Raw genomic sequence first — 18,885 nt, forward strand, 5'->3', positions numbered from 1 at the left:
CTCCTTACAGTGTTTGCTCTGCAAACATTTACTCCTTGATTTAACCCCCACCGCTACCACTCACTGATTCACCAAAAGTTGGGTAATTATCTTGCTTGTTTTTATTAATCTTTGTTAATATGTTTAAGAAATGTATACATGCATTTCTTAAATGTATTTATAGCTCAGTTATTTCAATGTTTAATATTAAAAGTGTTTTGGATCTTTATTTAGACGTTTCGTGATGTTTTTTGACCAGAAATATGCCATAGGAACTTAACTCTTGTGTATGTCAATTATCCTGTGGTAGAATTGGTTTTGTCTCATGTCACTTCACTTAAAGTTGCAGTTTCCAAGAACCTATCAGCAATATTAAGTGAGGACTCACTGTTATGTTTTTATTTTAGAAAATATATGTTGCACCTATTAATACATCCAAGTTCTTTGTTATACAGTATAGTATGATCTATAGTAGACATTTCATAACTATTTAATAGAAGTGTATCATTTTGCCTCCTTTAAGAACATCTGTTTCAGTATATCTTCCTAAATGTTTTTATTTTTATTTTTGTATTTTTTATTTTTTTTGAGACAGAGTCTCACTCTGTTACCCCGCTAGAGTGCCGTGGTGTCATCATAGCTCACTGCAACCTCAAACTCCTGGGCTCAAGTGATCCTCCTACCTCAGCCTCTTGAGTAGCTGGGACTACAGTCAGGGTACCACCATGCCTGGCTAATTTTTCTATTTTTTGTAGAGATGGGGGTCTTACTCTTGCTCAGGCTGGTCTTGAACTCCTAGCCTCAAGCAACTGCTCCCCCATCAGCCTCCCAGGGTGCTAGGATTACAGTCAGGAGCCACCTCACCTGGCCTAACATTGTCCTCTAATATTTGCCACCCCATTGAGAACACTAGCTTATCTTTTTTAGAAGTGATTTGTCTTTGAAGCAAAAGCACATCAGTTTCAAAACCACACCTGTCCAAGTTAAGTAAATTTGCTAACTCTTGTGTCAATTCATTATAATTAACATAAATTCAAAATGATATTGCATGAATTCAAAAGCAACTCTAAATTTACCAATATCAACAAAGTATTCTTCAAATTTTTCTTGTAATTTTTGTAGCTGATTTACATAATGTTGTCTACTGTAATTAAACTCTCTGCATATTAATTCATGTGGGAAAAATGTGGGAAATAGTAATTATTGATCACTATCATGAAAATAATTTGAAATTTTTATATTTGGCTAGGTCACAAATGAGGTTTCCTTTCCTTGCAGTTCAAATTTAGCTCAGTTATATGTAGTGTGATATCAGTGAGAAAACTTACACTGACATTTTTGGTCTTTAATTATTGAATATTTGTTAAGCATTCAATAAATGGTGTCAGGATATATGGCTAGCCTTGTGGAGGAAAAAATAATAATGTTGGTTCCAGCCTCACTTCTTACCCTATAATAAATTCCAGATGAATTCAATTAAATGTACCAGATGACAACATGAGGATTTTGTTTTCCTAATAACTTCTTACTGGGGAAAAACAACACAAAACCCAACCTCCATAAGAGAAAAGATTGATGAATTTGACTACATGACTATCAAGTGTTTCTCCATGATAAAAAAAAAAAAATCAGGCTGGATGCGGTGGCTCACGGCTGTAATCCCAGCACTCTGGGAGGCTGAGGTGGGAGGATCGCTCAAGGCCAGGAGGAGACCAGCCTGAGCAAGAGTGAGACTCCATTTCTACAAAAAATAGAAAAATTAGCTGGGTGTGGTGGTGGCTCATGCCTGTAGTCCCAACTACTCTACTCGGGAGGCTGAGGCAGGAGGATCACTTGAGCCCAGGAGTTTGAGATTGCAGTGAGCTATGATGATGCCACTGCACTCCAGTCCTGTAACCGTGGAGATAGATAGAGCGAGACCCTGTCTCCAAAAAAAAAAAAAAAGCCATCCTGTAAATACAGGATTTCTTTTTCTTTTTTAAAAGTTCCATTCTGCTCTGTATTTCACTGTGTGGCCGTGGTTTTGGTCTGTCACGTTGGAGGCATTCCTCAAATGCCTGACTGAATAAAGCTTCATAGGTAGGTGGGGCCTTGCCAACCAACTGGTGGGCTGTGATGGAGTGAGTAGTAATGCTGACTTTCTTTGAATGATCCCAAACATCAGTATTATCTATATGTCTTATGTCCTTTCTTTGGGCCTGTACAGTTTTTCCAAGAAAGTGTTCCCTGAGCTTTTGCCACAGCCAGGCTGTTTGTGTCCTGGGTGCCAAGTGGGGCAGGAGGCAGGAGCCGTTGACTTTACCTCCCATGTTCACCCAGGCCCTCTGCCCTCCCCTGGTTCCCTCTCGACAGAGTAAACTCTGGTCTCCTGCAGTGGTGGAGGGGCGTGTCATCCGATGTCCCCAGCTTCACTTCTGTGTCTCCTGCACCTGGTGCTCTGGTCCAGGGCTTTGCAGGGCTCAGAGGATTGAATCCTCTTGCTCCTTAGAGACACCCCTGCCCCGCCCCATTGCAGGACCGCTGCTCTGCTCAGCCCTTACACTGTTCCCGCCCCACCAGCTTTCTCCTTGTGACTGTGTACATTGTTATTCCTTTACTGTCATTTTAAGAGTTTTGGGAGGGAGTAGGGATAAACATATGTGTGTAACCTGCTATGTTTAACCAGAGTCTATGAGTTACTTAAAAAAACAAATTGCTACATTGAAATATATATATATATATATGTATGAATTTGGGGGGACACATTTAGCTCTTAACTATCCCTTTCAAATTCATATGTTTAAGCTCTGCTATGGTCCGTGTCCCCCCAGATTCACATGTTGGAAGTTTAATCCCTAATGCAACTGTGTTGGGAGGTGGGGCCTAATGGGAAGGGTTCAGGCCATGAGGACTCCGCTCTCCTGAATGGATTAATGCCACTATATAAAGGGCTTGTGGGAGTGGGTTTGCCCTCTTCTGCCAGGTGGGGACACAGCAAGAAGGTCCTCCCCACATGCCAGTGCCTTGATCTTGGACTCCCCAGCCTCCAGAACTGTGAGAAAGTAAGTTCCTGTTCTTTATAAATTACCTAGTCTTAGGTATTTTGTTATAGCAGCACAAATGGATCCAGACAGGCGCTAACCCACAGGACCTCAGAATACGACTATATTTGGAGATAGGGGCTTTAAAGGGGTAATTAAGGTTAAATCAGATCATCGGGGTGGGCCTAATCCAATACGACTGGTGTCCTTGTAAGAAGAGGAGATTAGGACACGGACACACACAGAGGGAAGACACAGGGAGAAGACAGCCATCTGCAGCCAAGGAGAGAGGACTCAGAAGGAGCCAGCCCTGCCGACAGACACCCTGATCGTGGACTTCTACCTCCAGAACTGTGAGAAAATAAATTTCTAACGTACTTTGTTATGGCAGCCTGACCAAACTCTCTCTCTCTCACACACACACACAGACATAGAGAAAATCCTTTCCTGAGACTAGGTGCCATGAATTCAACCTGATCATTTGCAAAGTCAAATGTTTGTGTGACACAACAATCAGAGGTGTTTTGTGAGCAGAGAAACAAGATCAGGATGGCTAACACTGAACTGAAAAAAATAAAAATTATTTTGTTGAGAATAATCATCAGGATCCTGTCATTTATCCAAAAAAGCCAATCAGGATGCCATTTTTAATGTTTGAATGTGGCAGGAAATGAAATTTATGTTTGAGTACGTGGATGTACCATGACATTAACATAATACAACATAAACAGTAACATTTTAAAACTCACATAATTGCTCTTTCAAGGAAAATCAACATTGTAATAAAAGGAAATTGTACCTTTATAATAAATATAATTACATAATAAATGTCAGTTTCATGAGTAAAAAATATTTTTCTAAATCAAAGTGGTCAGAATGCAGGTACCAAGCTTAAAGTCAAACAGATCCTATTAGGAGCCCATTTCATCCAAGGATCTACCACTAGATGGAGACGCTGAGCACAAACTGTGTTCATTGCTCCTTAAATTTAGCTAGTTGTATAGCTTTTCAAACAGCAGGGCTGTGGGATGATTTTTCTTATGTACTTAACATTATCACTTGATTTGTGGCTTAACCCTAAGAATTTCTCCTAACTCCATTCTGACCAAAAAATCATGCCAGTTTGTTGTATATGTTTTGTGTACCATACACATATTTGTTAGAACTCTAAACAAGCACAGGGCCCAGATAATGAGTGGTATTGCAGCCAGTGGAAGGCACTTAGGGTGGGTTAGATGCTGTGAAATTCAGTGCTTTTCAAGTGCTCTTTTAAAATTAATTTTTAGTACATTATTAAATATACTATATAATATATTGTATAGTATATTTATATAAAATTTAGTATATTAAAATTTAATTTTTTAGGACATTAGTTGTTGAGTATAGTCATTTAATAGAATGTTACTATGTAGGAAACATGTCCTATTGTTGTAATTTCTAATAACATCCAAAAAAATAAGGTTTCTTAAATCCTGTTGAGGATATTTATGAAGGAAAACTAGTTATGAGGACATCTGAGATTTCCCTGGCCAAGTCTGAAAGCACCAAGTTCAACTGTGACCCAGATTTGGTCTTGGAAGCCGATCAGAGAGTACAAGTCGAAGCCAGGTTTACACTCTGATTCCTGCAAGTTACCCAAGTGGTTTCATGTGAAAGGCGTCTGGCCAGGAATGAGCTACGGTTCGAGGTGTATTCTAGCTATTTGGTGAATGTGTGCAGGTGGTGGTCACAAACAGCAGCAGCACAGGCCGCCCACAGGAAACAAAACACTTGACAGTACACCTGCTTCTGCTACATCGCAAAGACTTAGCAGAGATTCTGTTTGGAATTTCTGTGTGTTTCCAAATTAAGCTTGGTTTTTAGTAGGTAGTAAACCAAGAGCTGGCCCTAAATCCATCTTCTGAATTAAGCTGAAGATAGACCCAGATCCCAGTTTGGTGTAGAGACATGGTAGTGTAATAATAGATGAGATTTGACCTTGAAAGAGTAACAAAGTAGATTTCTAATTAAAGTGAAGCCCGTTCTCTTTTGACTGAGGCACCAAGAGGATTTGTCACAGATTTTTCCTGGCCATGTATGGTCCTAAGACCAAATCACCAAGAGGTGTGGTGGTAAACATGGTCACCAGGGGCAGAACACCCTCCTTCCACCAGCTGGTTACTCTGGCCAGGTGAGGTTCCCCTCGCAGGTAGAGGTTCCCTAAAGGTTCTTGCATTCCAGTTATCCTAACGAGAATAATGTTCCAGATAAAAGAGTATGTTTAAGGCTCTGCTACCTACAGTCAGAGTCCTGTAAGGAAGCCAGTTATAGACCTGTCTTCCAAGTTCCTGTTGTTGGCTATGCTTATATACTAAAACTTACATCTTTCTCTAAGAAAAGGTATTTCCTCTCACTGCAAGTTCTACCAGACTCTCATCACCTGCTTAACAAGCAGTAGCCAAAGGGAAACAGCTTGAAGTTTATTGCTAAAAATTGGCTCACTATGCTGCAAAGGCAATTCAGTGTGGGCTGATCGAATGAGCTTAACGGTGGGATGGGGCTTACATTTACTCATTCACTTGGTCCACAGCAGTTACTGAGTACTCTGTGGGCCGGACTTCTTTCCCGGGGCCGGCTATGCTGGGGTGAAAAAGGCAGGCCAAATCCTTGCCTTTGCATGGCTTCTATTGCGGTGCGGGAACAAGACAAAAACCATCTAAATGAATAACTATGCCACTAATTTCAGGGAGGTGATAAGTGCTATGAAGATTAATAAAGCTCAGGAACGGCTAGAAGGTGATGGGGTAGGAACAGTGTGGTAGGCTGAACAAAAGCCCCCAAACATAACCAGGTCCTAATCCCTTGAACCCATGAATGTCATCTTACATGGCAAAAGGAGCTTTGTCGATGTGATTGGGCTAAAAATTTTGAGTTCGGAAGATTATGTCGGGGAAATGTAATTAAAACCAAAATCTCCTGCTAACCCAGAAAACCTCTCCACAGAGGTAGGAGAGAAAGAAAACAGTTTTACTATTGAACACACATTAAACCAGAACGAGATGCACATCACAGGAAATCTGCTAAGAGATTGCAAAGACAAAAAGAAACTTTATCCTTTTATATAGGCAAGCATATGCACCCAATTGCACATATAAAGATAAATGACTAGTCCTCAGTAAGAGGACTGGACAGTGCCATTTGTCACACATATACACCATCCTAAATTCACCTGGAAATTGGGGTTGCCACCTATGTTTGGCAATTGCCTTTATCTGAGCCCAGGTGAGACAGACTGGCGGTCAGGTGGCAGCAGGCCTGGTGAGCGTGGGAAGCGGGCCTCACGGCTGACGGGCGCCCATACGAACCAGTTTCCTCTGCAGGAAATCTGAGACATCTGCCTCGGATCCTTTTTACCAGTTGTATTCTTTCTCTTTTAGCAGACTCCGGGAACTAGATATGCAACAGAAAATTGTCCTGCCCCTCAGGGTTTTGAGGATTGACATTTGATCTCAGCCTAGGGTTTCTCTTACAGCATTTGTCCTTGTCATGCATTATCCATGTTTTCATGCACTTAAAGATATTTTTAGAACTGCAGAAGTAGAGCACTTTGATCTTTTCCTGAAGAATTTCCATGTGACCTAGATGCTAAATCTTGGAAAGTTAGGGGGCCTTCCTCAGTGTGTGCCTAGGCTGCTGTAGGAGTTTTTCCTCCACCCCCGTAGGTTCGCAGTTGGAACCCTGTTTCAAAAGGCAGATGAACAAGAGAAAAACCAACAGAAGTTTATTAATGTGTGTATTTCTCATGTACATGAGAGACACCCAGGGAAAGAGTAGTTGTCAAAGAGGTGGCTTTAATTCCAGCTTATATAGCAGATTCAACAAAGAATAGTGAATTTTTAGAGAAGTGACAAGACAGAGGAAAAGAAGTCTCTAGGGGTGGGACCGTGTGGACAGGGAAATAACTGGCAGCTAAAGGCAAGTTAGGAAATCTTGTTCCTGTGGATTCCTCCGGTACTATCTCCAGACCCATAAGGGTCTAAAGTTGTCTTCAGTGGTTAACCTTTGCTCCCCCTGGTAGAGAGGGGAAGTGGGGTACCTTTTATCTTTGTAACGCTCGCTATGCCCTACTTTTAGGTAGATAAAGGGCAGAGAGCTTTCTTGCATTTACTTCTTCATTGCCTTCGGCTCAACAGTCCTTCCTATTTGGGGCAGCCTACTCTGGCCTTCCCTGCTGCTTTCTCTCAGTGCCCTCCAGCCGCAACGGCGCAAAGGCTGGAGGGGGCACAGCATGTCCCTGTGATTACTGCCAGTGCGAGGCACACCCAGCGGATTTGTCCTTCATCAAGGTCAGTGCGGATGTGCTCTCTGCCTCCTCCACAAACCGTCTGCAGCCACCTGGAAAGAGCTACACGAGGGTCTTGCAAACTGCCTTAGGGATGCTGTCTGAAGCCGGAGGAAACAGTAATAGTTAAAGTAAGTTCCGTTTTTCTCTCTTCCCATTTGATCCCTGGTCTCTTCCAGCTTTTCACCAGTCATCCATTCAGAAATTATAAGTGAGCATTTGGTTTTATTTTGTATTAAGCACCAAACCAAGAGATAGTTCCATGGTTTAATGAGAGGTAAAGGTCCTCTCAACATCCTTTCGCATGTGGAAACACTGCATGGACCATTTCTGCCTGGTTCGCACGGGGGCTTGGCAGCTGGCACAGTGGCAGACGGTGGGCACTGATGGAATATTTGCTGGATGTATGGGTCTTGTGGGGGGAGTGGGACCGTGTATCTGCAAGAGGGAGGGCGCAGCTTCCCTCTTGCAGATACTAGGCTGTTTCTAAACACTTGGGTGTCTTCACAGAGGATTTCTGGAGATGTCGTTCCCTCATCCCCTAAAATGCTCACCTACTTTGCCATCTAATGCAACCGTGGGAACCAGGCACTGCTGGAGGGGAAGATGGATCCTCTTGGGGGGCCCTGTGCAGCCCTATCTTTCTCCAACTAGCATGTCAAAAGCTGAGACAATTTCCACTGGGCCAGGCCATTTGACCATTTGGCTTGTTGGTCTCTAAAGCATTTTGAAGGTCGGAGTCCAGATACCAAGGCTTTAAATTTCCAGCTGGCACAAAGGCTCAGGAATCACCCCACGACTCTTTTGCTCCTCGTTTTCTTCCTGCAGAGCTAAGGCACAGTCATACTTAGCTTCCTTTGGCTGCGCCCAAAGGGGAAGTTACAACATGTGGCCAACTCCTGACTGCGAGGCGGCATTTCTTCTAGTGGGGGCTGGGGAGCGAGGGAGTAGGTTAGGGTCTCGTTTAAGTGAAGACCCTTTCCGCTAAGAGAGGCTGATTACAGACAAGATGAAGACACTCTGTGAGTCTATGAAGGAATTCTCCTTTGAGGGGTCTCGCAGGACGGTGGGAATCAAACACAATTGTAGTAACTGAGAAGCTTTAGATGGCTGCACTCGCTCAGTAGCCCACTTACTCTGCAGCAGGCCCAGCACTTGGTGCTTGCTTCACACACGCAACTTCAGTGGTTGAGACAGAGGCGCTGCTTGGCTTCAAATCGGCCTCTATCCAGCTGTGTGGCCTTGGGTAAGTTTCTGAACAGCTCAGAGTCTCAGTTGGTTTCATTCGTACGATGAGGATCAGAAGAGTTTGTTTCATAGGTTGTTGACAGGATCAAATGAGGTAGGTATGTGAAGAGTTTATCACCATCCCTGAGACAAAATAAATACTCCCTAAATGGTATCTGTTATTACTAAGTATTTAGGTAAAAACTGGAGTATCTTCTTATTGCACTGTCAGTAGAAAAATTCATTCTTCTATAACCACCAAACTTGACATATATTCTACAATATGCTATGACCACATTTTTTGAACCCCCAAACTATATGATCTGACAAATTTTTTTTTCATTTTTGTGGATTTCATGAAGAATATAAAAGTCAAATATTTAATGTACAAATAGACAGCTTGACTTTGATAGGTAAAATAAGACCTGAATAAATGGAGAGACAGGAATCTTAAATCTCTCTAAATGCCAACTGAGTTTTTAAAATGTTGACAAGAAATTCTAAAGTTCATTTGGAAGAATGGCCAGGAAGTTTTGAAGAACAACAACAACAAAAATGGAGTGTGTGTGTAAGGAAAGTACTTAAACTACAATACTAGGTATTAAAACTTATGTTCTGTGATAAAACTACAAACATTAAATGTTATTAGGGGGTGGATGTGGCCGCTCTAAACATACCTTTGAAGGCAGAAACCATAAAAAAAAGCTGATAGGCTTTGGCACATAAAAAACCTTTCTCGCATCAAAAATTAAAAAGTTAAAATGCAAATGGAGAAAACACATTTGCAACATACATGACACATAGTTAATACCTTCACTTTGTGCCCCCAACAATAAAACCAACTTCTCAACTTTTAAAATGGGCAAATAGGAAAGTGGGCAAAGGGACATAAATTCACAAAAGAGAAAATACAAACTGGCAATAAAGAACCATGTGAATAAACAGTCCAGCCTTAGTAATCTAAAAAATGCAAACCAAAACAATGAGAAATTACCATTTTAAATTAAATTTGAAAAAAAAAGGCCTGTGTTGTCAAGGATATGGAAAAATGGGTACTTCTCAGGGAGAACTAATAAATCTTTCTGGAAGATAATTTAGAAGACATTTTAAAAATACACTTTGCCTTTGACCCATCAGTTCCTAACCTCTAGAATTTTAAAATCAGATATGCGCAATAAAAGATAAATTTGTAAGTATATAGAAAATCTATCAACAATCTACTTGTACATTTATGCAGCCATGAAGAATCATGTTATAAAGGAATATCTAATAAAATGGGACGAAATTCACAACACTGTGTTAAGTGAAGAAGGCAGAATACATCTTTGCAAAGCATTATGCCAAACGTGGAATGGATATGTACTGGGAAAGAGCACCAGAGGATACATACCAAAATATTAAATGTAATCGACTCTAGGAGGTAAAGCATGAGAGGTTTTTATGTTCCCCTATTTCCTATTTATACAACAGATTTAAAAGTGCTACCAAACCTAACTTAGGTCCTCTCACCCTGTGCAGCAAAGCCAAACGCCGACTGTAGGATTTGCAGGGAGAGAAAGAATTGTGTTTATCGTAGGGTGCCTAATAAGGAGAACAGGCAGCTAATGCTTAAAACCAGAACTCCTTGATGGCTTACAGGCAAGGGTTTTAAAAGCAAGGGTGGGGGGCCTCAAAAGTGAGTTAAGGGCTGGGGACTTTCTGGAACTTTCTTATTCATTTTCTGGTTCCAGTCTGTCTGAGGTCTACATGATAGCATTTGGCATTTTGCATCTGGTAGGGGTCCTGATTTCTGAAAAACAACTCAGGGACATATATCAAGATGTTAATTTTAGTTCTATAGGGAACCAGTTATCTTGACTGACTTACTTCAGTGACTATTGTTTAAGTTATTATTATCTTCTTGCTTAGCGGGTTATTCATTCACTTCCCTAATTGCTGGTTGCAGGGCTAGCTAGGTGTCTGGAATTTCCCTTGAAAGAACTCAAATTTTTATTTCCATGCTTGGGGAGAGGGGGAGCCCAGCAGGCCCTTAAGAAGGGTACCTGCTCCCTCTCAAAGTGTTTTAAACTAATGGTACAATTCAAAAATTGCTTTTGTTGAAAAGCATTAAAGTACGTGAAATTGTACTAGCCTGGAAACCCTAGGGAAGTGTTTCGTTTGGAAAGCCAAGGCCACCTGCTAGTGGGTGAGTCATGGGCACAGGCTCGCACCTGCCACCGCAGACGCCACACTGGCTGCTGCGCTTCCAAGCGAAATGCTCCACGTGCGCCAACGGCCACCCTGGCCTTAGCCCCGCGCCTTCCCCGTTGCCACAGGAAGCCCGGCAACGCCTGCTCTTTCTCAATTTCTGGAATAGAGGAATAGGAACTTTTCAAAGTTCACATGGTCGGGCCTTTTCATTCCCCACTTTGGAACAAATCAGAAGCTGCGGACTTCCAGGGCGCCGCCGCCGTCTGCGGCCCGCGCGCGGGGAGCGTCCGCACTGCGCGCCCGCTGCGCGGGGAGCGCGGCCTGGGAAAGGCCCTGGCACTGCGCCCCCTTTGAAGTCTCCGGACGGGCCCGGAGCCTTTCATAAGCCAGTGACGGCGGACCAGACCGAGTGACCACAGGCCGGCCACGCGGTCGCCCGGGACGCGCGTCCTCTGCAGGGACAAAGGGTCGCGAAACTTGAGCTCTGGCCTGTCCCGGAAAACCGGGGATGGTGGTCGTCATGGCAACAGAGTCGGGCCCTCGGAGGCCGGCAGCCCGGGCGGGGCAACTGAGGGGCTGACTCGGCCCGCTCGTCGGGCCCCGCGTCTGCCCCTGGCCGGCCCCGCCCCGCCCCCAGGCCGCGGCCGCCCGAGCCGGCGACTGACCCTCGGCAGCTCCTGTAGTCACGTGGCGCTGGGAACCCGGCGGGGGGGAGGTTGGGGACGGGCCTGGCAGTTGTGAACTCGAACCTGCCGCTGTCGCCGCGGCGGGGCGGGGAGCGGGCCTCGGAGGCCGGCCTTCGGGCTCCATGGACGGGTGCCGCGCCTCTGCACAGCCCGCCGGAGAGGTACGGCCCGGCAGGGACGCCGGGGGCACCACGGGCCCGCAGGGGGCAGCTCCACCTGCGGGGCGCGTGACCGTGAGTGTGCGCGACCGTGTGTGTGTGCGCGCGCGGGGGGCCACTGCTGGATCCGCCGCGGGTTGGGGGGGCGGCGAGCGCACCTGCGCGCAGGCTCAGCGAGCTGCGCCGTGCGTGGGACCCGAAATGGCTCGCTCGTAGGAGCAGGACCCCTGTGTCCGTGAACGTGGACGGAGGACATGCACTAATACAAAAGGGGGCTGTGGGGTTTCAGCCACTCTTGGCCATCTAAGATGCAGAAGGGGATTCTGATCCAAGTCCTGGTCACACTAGCTGGCCCTGCGCAGCCCCATGGGAAATAGGCCTGGAATTCCTGTTGGGAGGAGGGTGGGGGAAGGGAGCCAGCAGGGATTCCAGAGTTACTGCCATAGGCCGGGCCTTGGCCTTCAGGAAAAACCCAGACCCTGTCCACAGAATGGAGAATTCGTTCTGTGACCTTACCAGGGGAGGAAGTGACCCCAAAGGCAGCAGTGTACTTCCTTGGTGAAGGGGAACATTCATTTATTAATCCAATATCCATTAAGGTCACTCTGCCAGGCAGGGTGTGGGGCTTAAGGCTGGAGCTGTGGCTGTGTGGGGGGAGGGGTTGTGGCTGGTGAGGACACAAAGATGAGTGCCCTAGAGGAGCTCAGAGCTTCACACATGTTTTCTCTCCCCTCCCCACAGGTAAGGCTGGCCTCTCTGCAGTCAGAGGTCTGAGCTCTGCCATGGGGGTAGGGGTGTCTTTATTGCTGCAGTTTTCTCTGACACCTGGGGGCTACCGGAGTGTGGGCCGAAGCAGGCGCTGCAGCCGCAGAAGTATCCCCAGGAACATCCCCAGGAGGAGCTGGAAAAAGCCTCATTCCCAGCTCTGCAGTCTCAAGGGTAGAGTCTGGGCTTTGCTGTGTTCCCAAACCACCCCACAACCCCAGCAACACAGACCCCCCTACCCCCAAGCCTGGTGGAAGGAAAGGATCCTGCAGGGGAAGGATCCCTTTCTCATATCCTGGGGGGTCTTCCCAGTGCTCAATGTAGCATTGGTAATGAGTCATGGCTGTGCTCCCCAGGAGGAGAGAGGCTCTAGGGATTTAGGAGGATTGTGTCTGGAGCTTGTGAGCAGGCACTGAAGGCCCTTGAGGAATCTTATCAGCCACCCCGGCCCCCTTTCCATGTAGGAGGGTCTCGTGCAGGAATCTGGGCTCCCCCAAGCTGTGGAACAGCTGAACGTGAGGCAGCCCCTGGCAAGACTGGGGCAGGACCAGGCAAGGGACAGAGATTACAATCTCTTCCCCCGCTTCTCTTGCCCCAATAATCCACAGCACCCCAAGGGAGGCAGAGCCAGGGATCAGGCCCTGAGGGCAGCAGGCTGTGGGTGTTCCTTGGATTCAGGGAGAGTTTTCCTTCCTGCGATGTCCTAATCGTGTGTGTGGGGGGGGAGGTGGAAGAGGGTAGGCGGGCAGAGTGTGGGCACAGTCTGGACAGGCGATGGCCTGGCATTAGACTATGCTGGGAGAAGCACCCAGGGCTCCCCTGCTGTTCCCTGAGAAAGGCTGTTCTCACTTGTTCTCCAGGCTTTTACAGTGGTGGGAGATTGAGGTTAATGAGGCTGGAAGTGCCTCCCCTGTGGTGTGATAAGAATGAAAGGCTATAGGAATTTCCTTCTGTAAGATCTTTGCAAACCCAGGTGTTTTAGAGGAAAGAACACTGGCCTGGGAGTTTTAGAAGACCTGTCCCCTAGCCTTGGTTCTGCCCTTGGTTTACTGTGTCACCTCAGGCAAGTTCCATCACCTGTTGATGCCTCACAATTGCTTCATCTGTCAAACAGGGAGCTCAGCGTCTGCTTGTCCAGCCTCACAGAGTTGCTGTGAGGCTCAGATGTGGCAATGGGAAATAGCAGACACAAAGGGAGGGCAACAGGGAAGTGCTTTGAAGAAGCATGAGGCACTCCAGGGAAATGTGACCACGTTGTCTAGTGAGTCCTGTGGCAAGAATGTTTGTGCTTCCAACACTGGAGGGTTTACCGCCTGCCTGACACTGGAGTAGCTGCCATGATGGATTCCAAGACGTGTCAGACAGAGTCCTTTTGGAAGTTTCCAGGATAATAAAGATGTAAGACAAATATCTGGAAACCCAAATTGAAATATAACATACAAGGAAATAGAAGAGTAGTCGATTTCAATTCCCATCAAGGGCTCTAGGAGCTTGTAGATGGCAAGCTCCTCTGGGGGGGCTGAGGTCGGGAAGGGAGGAGCTGGGCAGGATGAGTTGGTCTCTAGAGTGACTCTGCTTTTCCACCCTCAGCAGAGGAAGACCCAATGCTGGAACGTCGCTGCAGAGGCCCCCTGGCCATGGGCCCGGCCCAGCCCCGACTCCTTTCTGGGCCCTCCCAGGAGTCACCCCAGACCCTGGAGAAGGAGCCCCGCAGGCTGAGGCAACAAGGCACTTCAGTGTCCCAGCCCGGCAGCCAGGCCCCGGGCAGGGCCCATCGCTGTGCACACTGTCGAAGGCACTTCTCAGGCTGGGTGGCCCTGTGGCTTCATGCCCGCCGGTGCCTGGCCCGGCTGCCCCTGCCCTGCCCTGAGTGCGGCCGTCGCTTCCGCCATGCCCCCTTCTTAGCGCTGCATCGCCAGGTCCATGCTGCCGCCACCCCAGACCTGGGCTTCGCCTGCCACCTCTGTGGGCAGAGCTTCCGAGGCTGGGTGGCCCTGGTTCTGCATCTGCGGGCCCACTCGGCTGCAAAGAGGCCCATCGCTTGTCCCAAATGCGAGAGACGCTTCTGGCGACGAAAGCAGCTTCAGGCTCATCTGCAGCGGTGCCACCCGCCTGTCCCGGAGGCCCGGCCCTTCATATGTGGCAACTGTGGCCGGAGCTTTGCCCAGTGGGACCAGCTTGTTGCTCACAAGCGGGTGCACGTAGCTGAGGCCCTGGAGGAGGCAGCAGCCAAGGCTCTGGGGCCCCGGCCCAGGGGCCGCCCTGCGGTGACCGCCCCCCGGCCTGGCGGAGATGCGGTTGACCGCCCTTTCCAGTGTGCCTGCTGTGGCAAGCGCTTTCGGCACAAGCCCAACTTGATCGCCCACCGCCGCGTGCACACGGGTGAGCGGCCGCACCAGTGCCCGGAATGCGGGAAGCGCTTCACCAACAAGCCCTACCTGACCTCGCACCGGCGCATCCATACCGGCGAGAAGCCCTACCCGTGCACTGAGTGCGGTCGCCGCTTCCGGCACAAACCCAACCTGCTGTCCCACAGCAAGATCCACAAGCGATCCGAGGGCTCCGCCCAGGCCGCCCCCGGCCCGGGCAGCCCCCAGCTTCCAGCCAGGCCTGGGGCTGAACCCACTCCAGAGGCCCCGCTGAGACCTGCCCGGGAGCCGGCGCCGGAGGCCCCCCGAGAGCCCCCGCAGGACCAGGCCGAAGCCCCGGCGTCCCTTTACAGCTGCGACGACTGCGGGAGGAGCTTCCGGCTCGAGCGCTTCCTGCGGGCCCACCAGCGGCAGCACACGGGCGAGCGGCCCTTCACCTGCGCCGAGTGCGGGAAGAACTTCGGCAAGAAGACCCACCTGGTGGCGCACTCGCGGGTACACTCTGGCGAGCGCCCCTTTGCCTGTGAGGAGTGCGGGCGCCGCTTCTCCCAGGGCAGCCACCTGGCGGCACACCGGCGCGACCACGCGCCCGAGCGCCCCTTCGTCTGCCCCGATTGCGGCAAGGCTTTCCGCCACAAGCCCTACCTGGCTGCCCACCGGCGCATCCACACCGGCGAGAAGCCCTACGTCTGCCCCGACTGCGGCAAAGCCTTCAGCCAGAAGTCTAACCTGGTGTCCCACCGGCGCATCCACACGGGCGAGCGGCCCTACGCCTGCCCCGACTGCGACCGCAGCTTCAGCCAGAAGTCCAACCTCATCACCCACCGCAAAAGCCACATCCGGGACGGCGCCTTCTGCTGTGCCATCTGTGGCCAGACCTTTGACGACGAGGAGAGGCTCCTGGCCCACCAGAAGAAGCACGATGTCTGAGGCGGGCAGGGCTGGGGCGTCGCTGTGGGCTGGGTGGGGATGCCTGCCTGTTGCTGGGGTAGGGGAGACTGGAATCCCGGAGGGGACAGAAGAGGCAGGGAGTGAGCTGGGCCCTGTGAGCCAGGAAGGTCAACCTGGGGTGGCCAGGGAACCTACTTCACAGCTCAAGGACGCTGGCCTCCAATTGGTGTTTGCTAGGGTTCCTGACTGTCCTGTGCCCTGGAAAAGTAGCAATAGCAACTCCATCTACCCCTTAGAGCCCTCTGACTAGAGGAACCACCAGTGGGAGGGAAGACCCTCCATCCTCTGGTGTTAACGCCTTAATGTCCCTGTCTTACTATGAGTTACTTCAGATCATTTTTGGAAGTAGGTGTGGTACAGTCCTTAGTGAATGAATGCCTGGGGAGGAAAAGTGGACCAGCTGGATACATCTTGGAGAACCTGCTAGCCTTGTTAGACAGCACCTAGGCCTTTTTCAGCATCTAGAGGTGAAGCTGAGCTGCTCCTACCTCCTGCCCCTGCTCCTCCCTCCTGCCCCTGCACAGGCACCCAGACAGACTTGGACACCCATCTACTGTTTGTGATGTCGTCTTCTTCCTCCCCAGAGATCAAACCCCCAAGGCACTTCCTCCTCGGTCTGTCTTGCTTTATCTCTCCCCCCACCCCCCACCCCAAGTGCTTAGAGCTTCCCCTGGCTGTCAGCAGCTGTGTCCAGGCTTTCGTTCGAACTCCCCAACCCTCCTCACTCCTTCCAAAGCTCAACATGTTGTGGAAAGGGCTGCCCCATGGGTGACGGAGGGTCAGCTAAAGGGAAGATGCTGGGTGAGTTTCCTTTCCCACGTTTCTAGCATATGGATGTGCAGCCTCTGCTTGAGCACTTAGGTGACAGGGAGTTCCCCACCTCCTGAGGCCCTGGTCCTATCGTAGGATGATTCTAATTGTTAGAAATTCTTCCTTATAATAAATGAATTCTGCTTTCCTATAATTTCTATCTATTGGGCCTTGTGCTGTTCTGTGGAACTAAACAGAACAACCATTTACCCTCCTTTTCAAACTAGAAAATAAAGATTTGGTTTTAGAGCTGGTGTCTGGGGAGTGTTCCTTTTTCCTGGGGGGGCTGTGGAGTTTTCCGAGGAAGGAATGGGGGCCATGGGTGGGACTTTGGCAACGGTCCCAGTGCCTGACTTGCTGAGCTGCTTCACACCCACCCTCCAGTTCTTCCCCAGCACACCCCAGCAGGAGGCTGATTCTCTGCGTGGTAGGCGAAGGCTCCAGAGAACTCTGGCAAGGGGAACTGGGGATCTCAGTTCCCGGCCACTTGCCCTCCTGTGGTGGACCCAGGGCCCTCATTGTTTTTCTCATCACCTTGGCCTTGTAACTCCAGCGAGCACTGACAGGCTTCTTTTGAGGGGTGGTAGATGCTACAGACTGGCTAGACCTCGACCCTCCCTCTGGCAGCCCCCGTGGAGGCCTGACAGCACAAAGAAGAAGTCTCTGAGAGGGGAGGCAACTGGGAGCAGCAATGATCTCCCTCATTCCACACATCAGGGTCAGAGGTTTAGCCTTCTTTGGGGTCAGGTCAGACTTTGTGCCATTACCAGGACGGAAAGAAGGGCTGATTTGATCTTGTTCTGCAGTGCCTCCCTGGCTGGCCTGCTGCAGGCCCTCAGATCTCTGCCAGCGGTCAGTGCACGTGTCCCTGCACTGGTCGTTTCATACTAATTTGAGTGCCTGTTTTTGTCAGGCATCAGCAGGCTCTTTTCCTGCTGCCTTAGTAATTTCTGCATAGATCCCAGCATCTAGCATGGAGTCTGCTGCATGAGAATGACCACCATTTGTCTATGTGAGTGGCACCTTGCAAAGAAGTTTCCCTAAGTTATCTCATGTACCCTTGTGTGGCAGGTACTCTTATTCCCCTTTTACAGATGAAAGCATTTGCCCATGATCATAAGACAGGTAATCACCAGAGGCAGATTCAAGTCCGGGTCTGTCCATCCCCTGAGGCCTGTCTTACTGGATGAATGGAGTGTGCTGCTGTTTGTGGTTAACATAAGTATTAAATGCCTACTGTTTGCTTGATGTTTTGAAGGAAACTGAGGGGTTACAAAGACAAGACTCGATCCCTACCCCACGAGGCGTGGGGCTGGGTGGGATGTACGTAGGTACAAGAGTACAAGTAGGGAGAGGTGGCTGGGGGCAGCTTGCAGTGTATAGGGTGGACAAGAACAGCTTCAAAGCTTCATATTGGTTTATGGGGTTATGAGGCCACTTAAAAACCTGTGTTGGCCGGGTGTGGTGGCTCACGCCTATAATCCTAACACTCTGGGAGGCCAAGGCGGATCGTTTGAGCTCAGGAGTTCGAGACCAGCCTGAGCAAGAGCGAGACCCCATCTCTACTAAAAATAGAAAGAAATTATAGGGAAACTAAAAATATATATAGAAAATATTAGCTGGGCACGGTGGTGCATGCCTGTATTCCCAGCTACTCGGGAGGCTAAGGAAAGAGGATTGCTTGAGCCCAGGAGTTTGAGGTTGCTGTGAGCTAGGTTGACGCCACGGCACTCTAGCCCGGGCAACAGAGTGAGACTCTGTCTCAAAAAAAAACAAAAACAAAAAACAAAAACCTGTGTCATTCATGGCAAATTGCTGGTCAGAGCCTGGGAGTAGAGGGTGTGGTCTCAAGAAAGCCCCACTCACATTTGTTCTCTGTGAGGGAGCTCATGGCTTCCAGGGAAGGGGAGATGACTAGGAAAGAGTGGGTAGATATCTGGGGACGATGGGCAGGAGCAGGGGACAGGTCCTTGGGCATGTAGTTAGTATTGAGGGTTTGGGGACAAGGATGAGGGAGAGAGGGCATCTGACCAGGGGTCCTGACCTTTTGTAAAAGCATCGTTTTTAAAGGCAGTAGAGTGGGGTGTGGGAAGACGGGCACTGGGTGTCCTCAGTGCTACCTGCCCACTGCCCGTGGGGAGGGACGGTGGGGAGAGGTCCAAAGGCCAGAGAAGGCCACACTAGTGGCCTTGAGGGGGCTGGTGAGGTAGGGACAGAGTGAACTTGCCCATGGTTCCCTCCTGAGTCCCTTGGGATGCCGGGGGTTGGGGTGGAGAGTGGTCCCAAGTTCTTGCTCATCCCAGTTCATCCCGACAGCAGTCACGGGGAAGGGCTGCTCAGGTTGGAGGGGCTGGAGCTCTGCTGGTGGGAGCTGCCCTTCTCTCTGAAGAATCCACAGTTTTTCTTTTT

General features: G+C 49.1%; 1 protein-coding gene across 15 annotated transcripts; it reads left to right on the plus strand.

The window, feature by feature from the left end:
• Positions 1–11,281: 11,281 nt before the first annotated feature.
• Positions 11,282–16,725, plus strand: REPIN1 (replication initiator 1). 15 transcript variants are annotated; one of them, XM_069461311.1, is made up of 3 exons: positions 11,282–11,676; positions 12,323–12,520; positions 13,937–16,725. In XM_069461311.1, the coding sequence occupies exons 2-3, from the start codon at positions 12,364–12,366 to the stop codon at positions 15,643–15,645; spliced, it is 1,866 nt and encodes a 621-aa protein (XP_069317412.1). In that variant the 5' UTR covers positions 11,282–11,676; positions 12,323–12,363; the 3' UTR covers positions 15,646–16,725. The 15 variants fall into 15 exon arrangements, with proteins under 15 accessions (XP_069317412.1, XP_069317415.1, XP_069317411.1 ...); XM_069461314.1 differs by having other exon boundaries at positions 13,940–16,725; XM_069461310.1 differs by having other exon boundaries at positions 11,282–11,656.
• The last annotated feature ends 2,160 nt before the right edge of the window (positions 16,726–18,885 follow it).

Source organism: Eulemur rufifrons, chromosome 29, assembly GCF_041146395.1.
Source record: "Eulemur rufifrons isolate Redbay chromosome 29, OSU_ERuf_1, whole genome shotgun sequence".
NCBI classification, from domain to species: Eukaryota; Metazoa; Chordata; class Mammalia; order Primates; family Lemuridae; genus Eulemur; species Eulemur rufifrons.